The following is a 17,271-nucleotide window of genomic DNA, read 5'->3' on the forward strand; positions in this document are numbered from 1 at the left end:
TACAGATGCATTAAGCTGCGCACCTCAGGCTGAAGAGTGTACGGACCACAGAGGCAGACCAAGCGGTTGCCACAGTGCCCTTGGATAGAGGGGGCCCAGTTGTGGTTGGCCCCATCCCCTTTGCTATTGAGTGGTGAGAACCTGTGCAGGACCCCCAACTCCAGAGGAACCGCATTGTTAGCAAACAAGGGGGCCGGGAATTAGCCCAATGCCCTATGAAAGGGGGGAAACAAGAACCAGGCCCTTCTGTCCTGGATGACACATCCCGGAACCATAATGGGGGCCCATTTTGAACTCTGCTCTGGGGCATCTCTCTTCCATGTACACCACTGCTCAGACTCTTCAGTTTTAGGGTTTACACATCTGAAATCCTGAGAAACACAGAATCTCAGCTCTGACCGAGCCTTCAGTGGTTCCTTGAGCCGTCACTTGAAGAATCACTGGACTATGAGAAGAAGTCCACATGGTAACATCTGCCAGATGAGAAGAAACCTCAAGCAGCACAAGGAAGCCAGAAGGTATGGAAGCGTTTAGTTACTCCAGAGCACCGTGCAACAAGCTGGATAGATTTGCGTTTGGGAGAAGGATCCATATCAATGCATAACAAATACATACAGATGTAGCAGAGTCCTAATGCGTAAAAGATTAAGTTCAATGACAAATTCAACTCTGCTACATCTGCAGGGGTGAAGCAACAGACTATATGAATAATTGTAATAAACATTATGGTTTAATAAACATTACTTTATTGAAAAGTAATCCAATGAAAGGCAGAGCAGAGTTGGTCAGATGGAGCAGAGCAGAGTTGGTCAGATGGCGCAGAGCAGAGTTGGTCAGATGGCGCAGAGCAGATTTGGTCAGATGGCGCAGAGCAGAGTTGGTCAGATGGCGCAGAGCAGAGTTGGTCAGATGGAGCAGAGCAGAGTTGGTCAGATGGAGCAGAGCAGAGTTGGTCAGATGGAGCAGAGCAGAGTTGGTCAGATGGAGCAGAGCAGAGTTGGTCAGATGGAGCAGAGCAGAGTTGGTCAGATGGAGCAGAGCAGAGTTGGTCAGATGGCGCAGAGCTGGTCAGATGGCGCAGAGCTGGTCAGATGGAGCAGAGCTGGTCAGATGGAGCAGAGCTGGTCAGATGGCGCAGAGCTGGTCAGATGGCGCAGAGCTGGTCAGATGGAGCAGAGCTGGTCAGATGGAGCAGAGCTGGTCAGATGGAGCAGAGCTGGTCAGATGGAGCAGAGCTGGTCAGATGGAGCAGAGCTGGTCAGATGGAGCAGAGCTGGTCAGATGGAGCAGAGCTGGTCAGATGGAGCAGAGCTGGTCAGATGGAGCAGAGCTGGTCAGATGGCGCAGAGCTGGTCAGATGGCGCAGAGCTGGTCAGATGGCGCAGAGCTGGTCAGATGGCGCAGAGCTGGTCAGATGGAGCAGAGCTGGTCAGATGGAGCAGAGCTGGTCAGATGGAGCAGAGCTGGTCAGATGGAGCAGAGCTGGTCAGATGGAGCAGAGCTGGTCAGATGGAGCAGAGCTGGTCAGATGGAGCAGAGCTGGTCAGATGGAGCAGAGCTGGTCAGATGGCGCAGAGCTGGTCAGATGGCGCAGAGCTGGTCAGATGGCGCAGAGCTGGTCAGATGGAGCAGAGCTGGTCAGATGGAGCAGAGCTGGTCAGATGGAGCAGAGCTGGTCAGATGGAGCAGAGCTGGTCAGATGGCGCAGAGCTGGTCAGATGGCGCAGAGCTGGTCAGATGGAGCAGAGCTGGTCAGATGGCGCAGAGCTGGTCAGATGGCGCAGAGCTGGTCAGATGGAGCAGAGCTGGTCAGATGGAGCAGAGCTGGTCAGATGGAGCAGAGCTGGTCAGATGGAGCAGAGCTGGTCAGATGGCGCAGAGCTGGTCAGATGGCGCAGAGCTGGTCAGATGGAGCAGAGCTGGTCAGATGGAGCAGAGCTGGTCAGATGGAGCAGAGCTGGTCAGATGGCGCAGAGCTGGTCAGATGGCGCAGAGCTGGTCAGATGGCGCAGAGCTGGTCAGATGGAGCAGAGCTGGTCAGATGGAGCAGAGCTGGTCAGATGGAGCAGAGCTGGTCAGATGGAGCAGAGCTGGTCAGATGGAGCAGAGCTGAGTCATTCATTTGGTACAACTCATGCAGTTATAATGCATCCTCTTTGGTCTTACATAGGACTGCATAGAATCTATTGTATTATATCAATTCAGGGAGTTTGTGTTATGTGCAAAAGATACATTTGCATATGTAAAAAAAAAAAAAAAAAGAGCCACTCGGCTCATAACATGAAACGTCCATCTTTGTGGTGCAAGGAGCGTCCCGAGAAAAAAATAAATCCTATTTTATGATGCCAATTAAGGAAATCTCCAGCTTTACGGCAGCCGCATTTACACTAATCCTGCTCTGTGAGCCGGGTAATTCCAGCGTCAGGCGGAGCAGGATTATTCTTCACAATGACAATGGATGAAGCGACGTCACATGTAGCCGCTCCACGCAGGAAGAGGTTAACAGGCGACAACCAGAACAGCAGCACATGCGAGAGGATGTCAGGAAGGGGACACGTGGCACACACATATATATGATCCTCAGCATCACCAAGTGCTCCCCCAATAATGCTGCAAGACACCGTCAGCACCCCCATAACATTGCTAATCAGTCAGTGGCCTTCAACATTGCCAGTCAGTCATCTTCTCCTATAATGCTGCAAAAAAACAGTCAGTCCTCCCATACAAATGCCAGCTACAGCTAGTGCCCCTCAACACTAGCAGCCAGTAAGTGCAGTCAGTAACCCCATAACACGAACAGCCAGTAAGTGCAGTCAGTAACCCCATAACACGAACAGCCAGTAAGTGCCCCATAGCAATGCTAGCCAGTCAGTAACCCCATAGCACTGCCAACCACAGTCAGTGCCCCCATAATATTTCCAGGCAGTGCCGTTATAACATTGCCAGTTACAGTTATTGCTCCCATAAAATTCCATAACAGTCAATACCGACCATAATATTGCCATTGGCAGTGATCTCCATAACATTGCCAGCCACAGTTATTGCCCCACAACATTGTCAGCGACACTTTGTGCCCCATAACATTGCCTACAGTAAATGTGCCCCATAATATTGCCAACGACATTCAGTCACCTGATAATCTTGCATACATAGTCAGTGTTCCCCATAACAATGCCAGCGACAGTCAATACCCCGATCACATTGCAGTCTGTGAACTTCATAACATTGCCAGTCACATTCAATGCCCCATTCCACTGCCAGCCTTAGCCAGTGCCTCAATAACATTACCAGCCCAGTCAGTAACCCCATAGTGTTACCAGTTATAGTCGGTGCCCCATAACATTGCCAGTCAAGGTCAGTGCCCCATAAAAGTGTCAGACAAGGTCAGTGCCCCATAACATTGCTAGTAAAGGTCAATGCCCTATAACATTGCCCATATAACACTACCAGTCACAGTCAGTGCCCCATAACATTGCCAGCCAAGGTCAATGCCCTATAACATTGCCCATATTACACTACCAGTCACAGTCAGTGCCCCATAACATTGCCAGTCAAGGTCAGTGCCCCATAAAAGTGTCAGACAAGGTCAGTGCCCCATAACATTGCCAGTCAAGGTCAATGCCCTATAACATTGCCCATATAACACTACCAGTCACAGTCAGTGCCCCAGGCAGTCATAGTCCCCTTCCCCGCTCCTGGTGGTCTGTATCAATCATTGGGATTTCCCAATGTTCCCCTTTAATTGCTCGGTTGTCCCCATTTTGCTTCTTCTTGTATTTTCTGGCGATCCTCCTGATATTTCATAAATCCAGATACTCAGAAAAATGTGTTATTCATCAAAAACAGCAGATACGGGAAGTCGGATCTTACACGATGCGCCATTTAATACGATGCTCGTCCTGGATACAAGAGATGTAACGCAGAGCTGCAGACGATTTACGAGGGGGCACTTACATATGAATCATAGAAACCAAACTACAAAGTTACAAAATATAATCTCATGTCAATGTTCTATGTAAACGTGCTATAAATACGGAACCACTCCGTAGAAAACACGCTGCGTCCTCCCCTCCCCCGAAGGAAAAGATATAGCGTTCCTTAAAGGTACACGCCTCAATTTTTTGTTGACTCCCCTGAGGTTAGTAAATGCTAAATATTTATTGACTGGAGAAGAAAAATTCCAGGGGGCAACCCTGCGTACTGTCCCCCCGTCATACGGACGTTTTTCTTTAACCCCTTGAGAGCACAGCAGTTTTGGGCCTTAGGGCATAGAATGTATTTTTTAAGGTGGGGGGGGGGCAGAAAAAAAAAACAGCAATTCCACCATTTTTTTTGGGGGGGGGGGGTTGTTTTTACAACGTTCACCGTGCAGTATAAGTGACCTGTTAACTTTATTCTGTGGGTCGATGATTGCAGCGATACCAAATGTATAGAACTTTTTTATGTTTTACTACTTAAAAACACAATAAAAAAACTTTTTAAAGACCATTTCTATTAACATTTGTGATTGTCTGTAGCTTTTTTTTTTTTTTTTTTTAACCTTGCACCCCATATAATCGGTCTTTGTTGATATATATGACAGTGATGGTCTCAATCCTAAAGCTAGAATTACTGCATTCCAACATTAAAAGGATTTGCTCAAGATTTATCCAAAGGATCGCCCATCGATCTATGATCAGCGGGGGTCTGACCCCTAGGAATCTTATCAATCAGCAGAGCCAAGGGCCTGCGGTGGCTCCATTATTTATCCAGGCACAGCGCCGTATATATGAATGTGGTGGTTCCTGGTACTGCAGAGATGCAGCCATACTCATATGTACGGCGCGGAGCCAGGATAAATAATGAAGTGGCTGTGGCTCTCTGGCAAAAATCAGGCTCCTACATTCTGCTAATCGATGGGGGGGGGGGGGAGGGTCGGACTCTCTGATCATACATTGACGACCTATCAAATAACTTATAAAAATCTCTGACAACCCCTTTAACACTATTCACCTTAAAGGGGTATTCCCATCTTAGACATTTATGGCGTATCCCGTGGAAATGCCTTAAGTGTCCAATATGGGAATATTCCTTTAATTCCACAACACCGCAGCCAGCTTGAAACGGCTGATAACAGTGATGGCACATGAACCGACGATAAACTGTTTCCTGCCCCTTTAATTTAGGCGTCATGTCCCTTTAAAAATTTCCATATATCCTCAGCAGAAAGTGTTAATAAGGGATTATGGATCGGCCGTGATTTGTCTTTGTATCTGCACAAAATGTTCCGATTTTCTTCTCTCCTCAAACAAATCAACATCGGCGCGCCGGCGGCATCGCTGCTATTAAGCCGGCGCATTTTCTTTAGCTTGAAACATGTCGAAATGACCCTCAGATTGAAGAGAACAGATTTTGAGGATAATTATAGGGGAAGTAAATGACAAACATTACCTGCGCGCATCATTCATTTACAGAGATTCTCAAATAATGGCACCGCAGTCCCACCGCATCCCGCAATTACCCCATCACCAGAACGGATGAATGACAAGCACTCCGTATAATTATGACGAAAGGGACGCTTCCACCATTATCACCGCCAAGGCGAGCGAGGTGCTTACCGCCATCGTTATCCTTGCCGTCGCTGCAGGCGGTCTCCATAGACGTGTCACATCCAGAACCTCTCCATCCCAGCTGACACACGCAGTTCCAGCCGTTCATGTCCAGCGTACACCGGCCGTTACCGTTACACAAGCCGGGGCATCCCTCTGCAAAAAAAATCAAACAAGGGCGGAGCCAGTTATGAAGGGTGTCAAAACAGAGGCGGATAATTATAAGGTGCCGCGAAGACGAGAAAATATAAAACACAACACATTGCAATAGTCAAAAGATATCCAGACGGAAGGGGATTTTTTTTTTTTATCCTGCGAGATTTATTTGCCAGCGAGTATTTTTGGATTAGGTTCAATTTACTTTAGCAACAACATAGTGCGGGGATGGGGTTTATGGCATTCTCCCAAATGATAACGCGTATGTTCACCACTGAGCACCACTTTACAGCTTAAAATGAGTTTCATTCTGCATTATACTCCAGAGCTGTATTTTTAATGCTGCTGATTGTCATTAGAAACAATCAGCACTCTTTTAGTCAGACACAGCCTGGTATACCATACAATAGATAATGATACAGTGGCTGGTATAAAGACGACACATCCGAGAATGTAAATCCCTATGGAAAACTCTATGCAGGCACTGAACAAGCAGGAAATGCTGGATGATTTCAGTTCTGAAGCATGAAAATTATAAATGTAGCTCTGGAGTATAATACAGCATGTAACTCAGGATCCATACAGGATAAGTAATGTATGTACACAGTGACTCCACCAGCAGAATAGTGAGTGCAGCTCTGGAGTATAATACAGGATGTAACTCAGGATCAGTACAGGATAAGTAATGTATGTACACAGTGACTCCACCAGCAGAATAGTGAGTGCAGCTCTGGAGTATAATACAGGATGTAACTCAGGATCAGTACAGGATAAGTAATGTAATGTATGTACACAGTGACTCCACCAGCAGAATAGTGACTGCAGCTCTGGAGTATAATACAGGATATAACTCAGGATCAGTACAGAATAAGTAATGTAATGTATGTACACAGTGACTCCACCAGCAGAATAGTGAGTGCAGCTCTGGAGTATAATACAGGATGTAACTCAGGATCAGTACAGGATAAGTGATGTAATGTATGTACACAGTGACTCCTCCAGCAGAATAGTGAGTGCAGCTCTGGAGTATAATACAGGATGTAACTCAGGATCAGTACAGGATAAGTAATGTAATGTATGTACACCGTGACTCCTCCAGCAGAATAGTGAGTGCAGCTCTGGAGTATAATACAGGATGTAACTCAGGATCAGTACAGGATAAGTAATGTATGTACACAGTGACTGCACCAGCAGAATAGTGAGTGCAACTCTGGAGTATAATACAGGCTATAACTCAGGATCAGTACAGGATAAGTAATGTATGTACACAGTGACTCCACCACCAGAATAGTGAGTGCAGCTCTGGAGTATAATACAGGATGTAACTCAGGATCAGTACAGGATAAGTAATGTAATGTATGTACACAGTGACTCCACCAGCAGAATAGTGAGTGCAGCTCTGGAGTATGATACAGGATAAGTAATGTATGTACACAGTGACAACTTTTTGTAAAGGTTAATTTATACATGGACTCTACAATGGTCTTCAGGGATAGATTCAGGGTGTTCATCATTCAAGTAAAAAAAAACAAAAAAAAACTGTTGTCTTCTATAGGAACACCTCCAAAACTCCAAAACTGGAAGTTTTCGGCCATGCTTATAAACAGGGAATTTACCCTCCCCACTTGAATTTAACGCCATCATGTGACATCCTTATACCATGTGAGCACACTATGGATCACACAGGACTGCTGTATGATCAGGACAGGTTCTCAGCTTCTTGGTATAAACAAGAATGTTTCCTTTCACTGACAACAAGTGGATATCTTGAAACTGGTGAGGAATTTAAACACAAAAGTATTTTAGAAAGTTGCTGAACTTTTCATTATAGAACAATTAAGCTTTATTTATATAAAATTAGACCCCCCCCCCATGTATTGCCATGCAAATATTAAGTCAAACATCCTATACATCACCCTATACGTACAGGGGATTAGACGGTTATCAATAGCGAGCAAATCTGATTCACTGGCCGTCACATTTAAAGGGGCGCGCACATTTCAATGTACCCTGAGTGACCACATAGGTTCGCACACTTCTAAACCGACTCTGAGTGATAGTAAATATCTTATTTTGGGCTTCCTGGAGGTTCTCCACCGATATTTTATAGCCGAAAGCTTAATTATTCCAGCCAAAGGCTGTCAGGGCATGCTGGGAATTGTAGTTACACAAGAGCAGGCGTGCAGATGATTATTGACCCCTGCTGTACAATGATACATTCTGCAACTTTCAAATATACTTTATGTCTCAATTCCGCACCATATTCAAGCTCTCTGCTTGCTGTCAATGAATGAAAGCATTCTTGTTTACATCCAAGAGGTTTAGATACCATAATACTTCTCACAGCTGAGGGTTTGCAATAATTGTATCATCCAGTTCAAAGCACTCTTCTGTGAGGAATAGTCTGGACTCTAGGGGGATACAATGTATCAGTGCAGGTAAAATGTAACAATCAGCTGTTGATGTCATTAGCTCAAAGAAGATTGTCTAGATTGGAAACAATTGTAACAAACCTTCAGCTGTGAGAAGTATTAGGTCTGTACTGGTTTTCAATTTCTGGTCGTAAACAAGAATGTACCTACAGCAAGCAGAGATGTTAAAAAAACAACAACACGAAAACTTTAATGGCAGCTGCTTTGGGGCTTGTGGAGGGGGGAGATTTTCACTAATGATTGTGTGAACCCGTTTCTATCAGCATCGCACCGTTGGCATAATATGTAGGATGAACCAGCTTCATCTTCCGTCCCACGGAGAAAGGAAACAGGAGTTTGCCAATGTAGCAGAGCTGAGTTTGTCATGTGTCACAATGTGTTAACTGTGATTTTCTCCAAGACTGTGGGGGATTTAAGCTTCGCAAACACAGATATATTCCTATACCATGTCAAATAGACAGCAATCATTTTTTTCAATGAACAAAATGAAGTAGAAATGACCCAAAAGGGGCAAATAGATCTGAAACTTAGGACACTGAACAAACAATTTCCAGAATGTTGGAAAATCTGAGTGCGTTGCCTGAATCTTCCTTGAGGAAGAACGAGATACAGGCAGGTGCACATGGGCTGGAAACTTGTGGGCAGAGTCCTCAAAAAAAAAACATTTTGTTTTTGGGGCAATTAGTTCCATTGTGCAAAAAATTGCAAATTGGAAAAATTTCAGCAAATATTTGGATGTGACTTTAAGTGGGAAGCGAGCGGAATAGAGATAGCTGCCAGCTGTAACTTTTAATGAAATACGGGCCCCGTCAAGTGAAAAATTTTGGAAACCGTTCAGATTAGCAAAATATTCATAGCTGACTAGTTCATTTCAGCACCGACTCAATTAACTTATTGAAAGCGGGAGATAAAAAGTCAATAATTAGGAAAGACAAATGAATCTGAAAAAATGCTGATATTCAGACCTGGACGGCATTGTCTGAGAGCAACAAAGCGTCACAATTTTTTTTTTTTTAACATAATTTCCTTAACAATTTTGGATACAATGTTTCCCAGGAGATGGAGATTTTACTGGTGGACTTAACCCTTCACTGGTAAATTCACCCTGCTCGAAAGTGGCCATAAATGGTGCAATTTTTTGGGGTCAAGTTGATAATTGGACCTATTGATAATCAGAAGCTACCGATATCTCGCTGATCACATACCCGGCCATGCCAAGGGCAAAGAGGGCACAGGAGATGTAGGGAGGACTCAGATGTCTGGCTGACCTTAGATTTTGGTGAGACATCATATCTTACTGGGAAGGCTAAGAGACCCCTACACATCAGATGACGATTGCCCAGTATGGCCAAATATAGTCTTCATTTCTTTCTGAACCAACAGACACCCCTTGGTGACTGATTCTGGAGAAAAACGGAGACTGGCTTAAGGAGCCCGTAGCTTGTAGAGGACTACAGTCTGGTCAGGCCAACTTTGGCAAGATCAGGTGCCAGTCTTCATGTCCTTGGGCACCATCAGACACCCACAAGTTTTCTGATCTTGATAGGTCGAGACTTCTTTTCTAAATACAAGCCTGAAGGCCATGAGCTTATCACCTTAGGTCCATCTGCTAAAACCCCTGGTGGCCCTATAGTTCAATTGAATGGGCTACCATGTAGTACACAGTCCTGTCGAGTTCTCCAACCACTCTACCATCTGGCTAACAGCCGACAGATCCAAGCTGGGGATGTCCTAATGGGACAACCCATTTAAGAGACCTAAAGCCAGTAGATGACTATCACCCATCCTAGATTATTTTAGCAGGATCAGGTTGCAGCCTTTATGTTTTTTGGGCACCATCATATACCCCCAGCTGAACTAGAAAGTGGTTGAGTAGGCTACAGGGGTCTGTTTGGAAAGTGGCTCATAGAACAAAGGGGCATAAAAACAAAAATAAAGTTCCTTTGCTAGCAATTGTAATCACACCCAGCATGCCCTGGGCTTGTTGCCCTCCTTCTTTCCTTCATAGTAGATTTGGGTGGGTTAACCCTCTGGCTGTTTGCCCCTCACTGTGATTATGGAGAGGGGGAGCCCAATGCAAGTTCATTCATGCTGCTCATGGGCGGGGCTAACCGTTGTAGGGCTTTCTGCTCATTGGTTGAATATTTTCAGCCAATCACTATGGTTTCCATCCCCATAAATAGATGTAGGGGCCTTCTGTCTCTGCTCTCAATTCCACCATAGATATAAACATGCATGTTAAGGCGATCCGAACAGCCATGCCTATGGGAAGATCTTTCACAAGTTAGATTGTCTAAATGCCATGCTATATCTATGCCCAGGAGACAAATCATTCTATAAAAGATAAATAAGCCAAAAAATGTAACGTAATAGGATATAAAGTGCAAGTTAATGTATTGGCATATCAACAAATGCAACGGTTCTCATAAAAGTGAAGCATAGACATAAGCGGTATGCGTTAAAGCCAATGGAGAAGCAAACAAATAATAAAACATAAATAGGTAAATGACCACCTGTCCCTTACAGATAAAGAAGCTAGCCATTATGTACAGCAATCAATCATTACTTTCCAATATCATTGAGGCATGAGACACCCTGCACCTCACGCCTCTACGATAGTCCAGATAGCCCAAGAAATGGCTTCCCTCTTTGCATGAAGGTGACAAGTAAACATGAAAGGGATGAGAGTGTTTTACAAAATAGCCAAAAAAGCATCGCTCAGATGGAAGACATAGCAGTTGCAACATTTTTGTGGTAACACAAGACAATAGGAAAACTGATACAATACCTTTCACTACCTTATCCAGATAGTGGGCTTGGGGAATAAAAGACAGGACATTTAAGGTAGGGTTGAATAAGTGCTGGGAGCTAGCCGGCTGTGCAGGGGCTACAAAAGCACAAAGGGACAGAAGAGAAGCCGTGTTATATAGCCATGATCTGCTAGAGGCAGAGCTGGGTCAGAGGAACACAAAAACATGCACAGAGCCTGTAAACCTTTACAAAGAAAGCATTCAGTAGCGTATCACCAGCTTCAGTCGGATTTCAGCTCTTGAATAATTTCCTGCCTACTTTAGAGTGCATTGGGGAACATAGCATTTCTTAAAGGGATTGTCCACTTTAAGAATGTAACATGATGGGGGCCCTGCAGATGGCCAATGGTAACCTAAATAAAGGGGTCCTAACAATCAATTTTTTTACGGCTTCCATAAAGTAGAAATCTAGAACAACGTACTTTTCGACATGCCATAAAAATGACTTTGGTGGGAGTCAGACCCAAAATGCTTCTCCAAATGATGGAACTAAATCAGACCCACTTGCAAAAATCTATGACATTTCATGAAACGTGTTCGGATTAAATTCCCCTTTGGGTCCCAATGGCCACCTATTCCGTACGAGGGCATGACTCCATGGACGTCAATGGGTTTCTGTGTTCGGCCAATCTGACCTAGGGAAATTCATGGGGCATAAGACATTAGAGGCAAAGTGGTCATCTCTATAAGCGCTGGGACCCCTGTGTTAAGGGTATAGTTTTTGCCCCAGGTCACTGAGCCCCATGAATGTTACCTTCTACCATGTCTAGATGACAGACCGGAAGATTCAACTGGAAAAAATGTACAACGTAATAAAAAAAACGTGTTCTCTACCATTAAAAATTGTATCCATCTCAACCCCGTAATTTGGGTTATATTAGGGGTGGAAAGAACAACTGAAGACAAAAACTGGGAAATATGGAGGTCGAATGTAATGAATATGGAAGGTTTAGTGGCACCTCCGATGACCATATTTTTGGGTCTCCAGGGCTTTTCGAGGATTCTTGACACCTACTGGAGATTTCAGTGACATATTATAAGATTGGTAAGAGCTACTTTATATCCCTACACGAGCCCCTAGTGGATATTCCCCGATGCCATGCTAAATCAAGAGGTTAGAACCATTCGGCAAACTACTGGCTCCAATATAGACATCTCCAAAAAATCACAGTAGCGACAGCCCCTGTGTTTAGACTCCCACAACGTCTGCAAATAAAGGGTCTTCAAGTTTAGAAAACCCATTGTCATACCTGATTAGGGAATTTTGGGTTAATAGAGCAGGTCCCCTGTTGAGGATCCTCATCTCTTGGCCTGAGTGGAGAGCGGTTATAAAAAGCGTCTCTCTCTCTCTCTCTCTCTCTGGAGGACCTGTCCTATCCTGTATTACACAGACAACACATTGATATGAATGGACACTGTGTAATGCCTAATTTCTCCTGTTGTGGTGCTGCAGGGAAACTAAACACTTACTGCCAGGTTTCCCCACAGATCACAGCTGATCGCTGGGGGTCTCAGCAGGAAGACACTTCGTGATCAGCTTATTGTCAAGGGATCCAAATAGGGATTGTCCAAAGTGGAGACCCCTGCCGTCACTCTTAAAGACGCTGCAATTAAGAAGTTGTCCACTTTGCATTCCACCACCTACCTCTAGTCTTCCACTCAAAATGTTATTGTGTGAGGGGTGAAGACATTCACTGAGATGTATGGTGGTCCATGCCATCCATTGTTTACATTGAGCAACTAGTAAGTACCCCAGTAGCAATTGAAGAGTAATCATATATAGGTGAATACCCTGTGCATGTTTGTGTCCTGCACCTTTCCTACCCTAAGCATCGGAGACCACCATATGAGACCATATTCGCAGACTGAGGTGCAGCTCCTTTTTTAAACATCATTTTACATAGACCAATGTGTAACTCAGCAAATACTCAGCTTTCCGATCTGATACTCCATTCACATCCAGAGCTGCATCTAAAATTCTGTTGGCTGTATTCATAATACAAAAGCACCGTGCTTTTCTTAGCAGCTAAAATACACGGTCCTCAGCTGAATTGCATTCTAGGCAATGTAGTTTTTCTGCACAACACTATCAGTGGCATAGTTATAGGGAAGTGATCTCCAACCTGTGGCTCCCCAGTAGACCACTGCTATAGAGGGTACAAAAGAAAACTATTTTAACCAGGCTGCAACAACTGGGGACTGATAGACCACCTAGGGGGTTATGTGGACGTTCCAGGGATAGCTTTTACACCGGAGCACTGCATTACATCTTCTAGCATACAAGTCAGCTAAATATATTCTAATACACACTTTAAACCAGCAGAGGGCAACAGAGAGATGCAAGATCCTGCAAACTAAGATCTAACAGGAAACCTTTGGAATATAGAATGCAGCTCTGGATGTGACTAGAGTAAAAAAAAAAAAAAGTATATAAACCAATGTATTTGCAAACTTACTGAATACCATATGTAGATTTAAACTAATGTTCTCTAGTGAAATTACACTCTCAATCTTTCCAACATTAGACAAGTCTGCCCTGCCTTGGAACAGCCGTCCGATACTACACAGGTGAAGCAGACTCTTGTACAATCCTATATTTTACGAATGCTTCCTAGTCCTATAAATGCATTACAAATGCAATAAGCGAGGCAGCAATGGGACATTATATTTTTTTTTTTCCAGCCGTAAAGCAGACGAGGCAATGACACGAATGCACGTAGACGAAGGAGGGTGGGGGAAGGGATGCCATGCAGGTAGACACATTACACAAGGACAAATCTTACTTTTAATATCATTCCCAGTCAATGTCCTTTCATCTGTGCCAATATTACTGACTTTTATTACTTTTCCCTCTTCTCATCGCTCTGCCCTCTTCTCTGCGATGGTTATGACTTTGCCAAATTGTTTTTACATTCAATAAATTTATCCAGCCAATTCCATAGGTAATAAAGTTTACAAGGTCAGAAAACATGCGCCAATCAGAAATTCAATAAATGCGCCCCACCGGAAACCTCTTTTCCGGTGACGGGCGAGCAGGTTGGAGTTAACGGACTCTCGCGGGGAGAATAGAAATTCTTGTAGGAAACGGTAAAAGCTTTTGGAATCTGATGCTGAATGGATGATGTATTAGTGAAGGTACTGCTTAAAGGGGTATTCCAGTAATATCATTGAAAGGGGTTTAAAGGGGTTGTGCCATTAGAACATCTTCTGACCAGATGACCAGGACTTCTGGAGAGTGGTTTCCAATTCATTTGGATGGTCACCATGTAATACCACATTTCTCCAGCAGTGGCCACTGTGAGGCATCCCCCACTGATCCCATGATTGTCTAGATAAAACAACCCCTTAAAGGGGTTTTTCAGAATTAAAAAAAATGACTGCATTGTTGCAAAAACAGCGCCACTCCTGTCAATGGGTTATGTCTGGTATTGCAGCTAAGCTACATTGAAGTAAATTAGGACAAGTTGCAATACCACACACAACCAATGGGCAGATGTGGCACTTTTTTAAAAAATAAATAAAAATAAAGCACCTGTTTTCTAAACCAGAACAACCGCTTTAAGTTATTATAAAATGAAAAAGTTCTGAGAGAGAGAGAGAGAGATACAATTAACAAGCCCTGTGCCGGTGTCAGCCTCTGCATGTAAACAATGAATGTATTCACTGACAGAAAGCAGAGATCTTGAATATGGTGAAGAATTATATTGGATGGTTCAGAACTTCTCATTATACAATGATTATGCTTTAAATACATAAAACTGGAAAAACCCCTTTACGTAAATGTAAGGCCACATGCACACGGCCGTGCCCATAATCACTGCGCGCGATTGCGGGCACCGCCGGCCGCCTACGCCCGCATTTTTGTGGGAACACGGCCCGTAAAAAAACAAAAAGTAGGACATGCTCCATAATTCCCAGCACGGTTCTTTGGCACGGACACCTATACGTAGCGATATGGAAAGGTGTCCGCGGCCAATAGAACCAGACGGATCCGTAATTGTGGACCATATTGCGGTCCGCAATTCCGGAGATTTTCTACAGTCGTGTGCATAGGGTTTCGATCAGATGTATTTATAAGGGTTCAGAATCTTGGACCCCCACCTATGCCGAAAATAAATGAGAAAAACTCTTTCAATGACAGTAATCAGAGATCTTGAAGATGGTGAGGAATTAAAACAATGTATATTAGAAAGTTGCCCTACTTTTTATATTACAATAACTAAGCCTTATTTACTCAAGATTGGATGACACCCTATAAGACCTCCATTAGGTCTAATCCTCAGTAATAGAGGATTACATACGGCCCCATACACACAGTGAGGCGCTATGTTCATGAGAAACTCATGGAAAACTACGACCAAGGACGTTACGGCCAAGAAAAATCCAGACGGTGAGGGTCTATAACTATAATCAGAGTATAGATGAACGAAAACCTGCAAGGATTATTTACCCCCTTCCATTTTTTTCCTAAGTATATAGTTATTGGAGGGATTTGGGAAAGCTGAAGGTTTGGGCAGAGAAACGGTAAATGAAGTTTAATGTGGATAAATTAAAGTTAATGTACTTGGGCCACGGAAAAAAATTATACAATTATGTATTAAATGGTAAAACACTAAGTAAAACTGCTATCGAAATTTTGTTTGGGGATATTGGTTAACAGTAAACTTAACTTTAGCAATCAATGCCAGGCAGCTGCTGCCAAGGCAAAGAAAATCATAGAATGCATCAAAAGTGGCCTAAATACCCATGACCGGAACATAGTTTTGCCTCTATACAAATCACTAGACAGACCACATATGGAATATCGTGTACAATTTTGGGCACCTGTGTATGAGGAGGACATGGCTGAACTAGAACGGGTGCCAAGGAGGGTGAATTAGGTAATTGAGGGAATGGGCGGATTGCAGTACTAAGAAAGGCATGAAACCTGGGGCTATTCAGGAATTTTGAGGCAGATTTTGACCTGCCTGCACGCTCTTTGTCGCGTTTTTCAGGTGCCGCCATTGAGTGCCGCGAGCAAAAAACGCAGCGAAAACCACTTTCTCTGCCTCCCATTGCCAATGGGAGTTCAGAGACGGAACCGCCTGAAGAAAGGGCATGATGCTTCCTTTTCCAGCTAGCGGTTTTCTCCGCTCATGGGAAATAAAACACCTCCGCATCCCGTTGAAATCAATGGGAGGCGGTTTCTGACTTTTTTTGGAGCAGTTTTCACGTCAAAAACCATGCCACTAGACTCAGTGTGAACTAGGCCGTGATCCCATTGAAGACTATTTAAAAAAAAATTATAAAATAAAAATAACTAGTGTTCCATATCTTATAGAAAACAATGACATTTGATTAAAAAACAAGAAAATGTTGCCATGGACAAAAACTTTTACATTTTTGTCCCCAAAAATTTTCATAGATGAAGTGACATGGGGAAAACGGAGGAAATCATCCTTCAGTCCTGACCCACGGACTGCACATTAGTCAAATAAAGATTATTGTATCAAAAGAGAGAAGCAATCATGAGTGTACAAAAAGGCTCAGGTATCATTTCTATTATCTACATGCTATGAACACAAGAAAAAAAAAAAAAGTTGGGGGTTTGTCCGGGATTCAGGTTGTGTTTTTTTTATTTTTTTTTTTAAAACAACCTTGTGTGTCGTCCAATGGCTCAAGGCCACAGTGAAGTTTCGTTCATTCATAGTGAGCCACTGGATCATGCGGATGTTTCATTACTATGGGAGAAATGTCACTGCAGCCTAGACATTCTGTGCACATTCCAGCGCACCCACATTAATAGCCCTCGGATTTTTCCAGGCAATAATTTTATATTTAATCACCAAATGAAAGGACATTTTGTTACAATCCAATATTAAGTAATGATGATGTCAAAACTGAAAACCTAGGACGAAGCTGCACATGCCGCGCGGACGCCCCTCAGTCACGTTAAGCATGCCCTTTCCACTTGGAAACATTTGTTTGATGTAATTCATCCTACCAATGGTGCAGTGTTCTCCATTCCAGCCGGGGCTACATTCACACCTCCCATCACGACAGGTCCCATGCTCATTGCAGCGCGGGTGACATGCCCTCTGATCACAAGCTGAACCCATCCAGCCCTCGTCACAGCGGCAGCTGCCTCCGATGCACATGCCGTGTCCTCCGCAATCAGATGCACAGATTTCTGCAGGACAAAAAAACAAATTAATTAAATAAATACATAAAGAGAATACATTTATAGGGACATAGTCAATGAATGTTTTTATATAAACCCTCTCGCTTGGCAGCACACTTCTCTCC

The 17,271-nt window shown here is 43.8% G+C and overlaps 1 protein-coding gene across 10 annotated transcripts in view; it reads right to left on the reverse strand.

Moving 5' to 3' along the window:
* TENM4 (teneurin transmembrane protein 4) overlaps window positions 1-17,271 on the reverse strand; it is a 1,217,405-nt gene that overhangs the window by 62,726 nt on the left and 1,137,408 nt on the right. For 6 of the 10 annotated variants that reach the window (XM_075851385.1, XM_075851380.1, XM_075851378.1 and 3 more), the window contains 3 exons: window positions 16,970-17,155; window positions 10,965-10,991; window positions 5,598-5,744 (listed from right to left, as the gene is read on the reverse strand). In XM_075851385.1, coding sequence (XP_075707500.1) covers window positions 5,598-5,744; window positions 10,965-10,991; window positions 16,970-17,155 — 360 coding nt within the window. The remainder of the gene's footprint in view (window positions 1-5,597; window positions 5,745-10,964; window positions 10,992-16,969; window positions 17,156-17,271) is intronic. The other 4 variants (XM_075851384.1, XM_075851379.1, XM_075851383.1 and 1 more) reach the window with 1 other exon arrangement.

The sequence above is a fragment of the Rhinoderma darwinii genome, chromosome 2, assembly GCF_050947455.1.
Source record: "Rhinoderma darwinii isolate aRhiDar2 chromosome 2, aRhiDar2.hap1, whole genome shotgun sequence".
Classification (NCBI taxonomy): domain Eukaryota; kingdom Metazoa; phylum Chordata; class Amphibia; order Anura; family Rhinodermatidae; genus Rhinoderma; species Rhinoderma darwinii.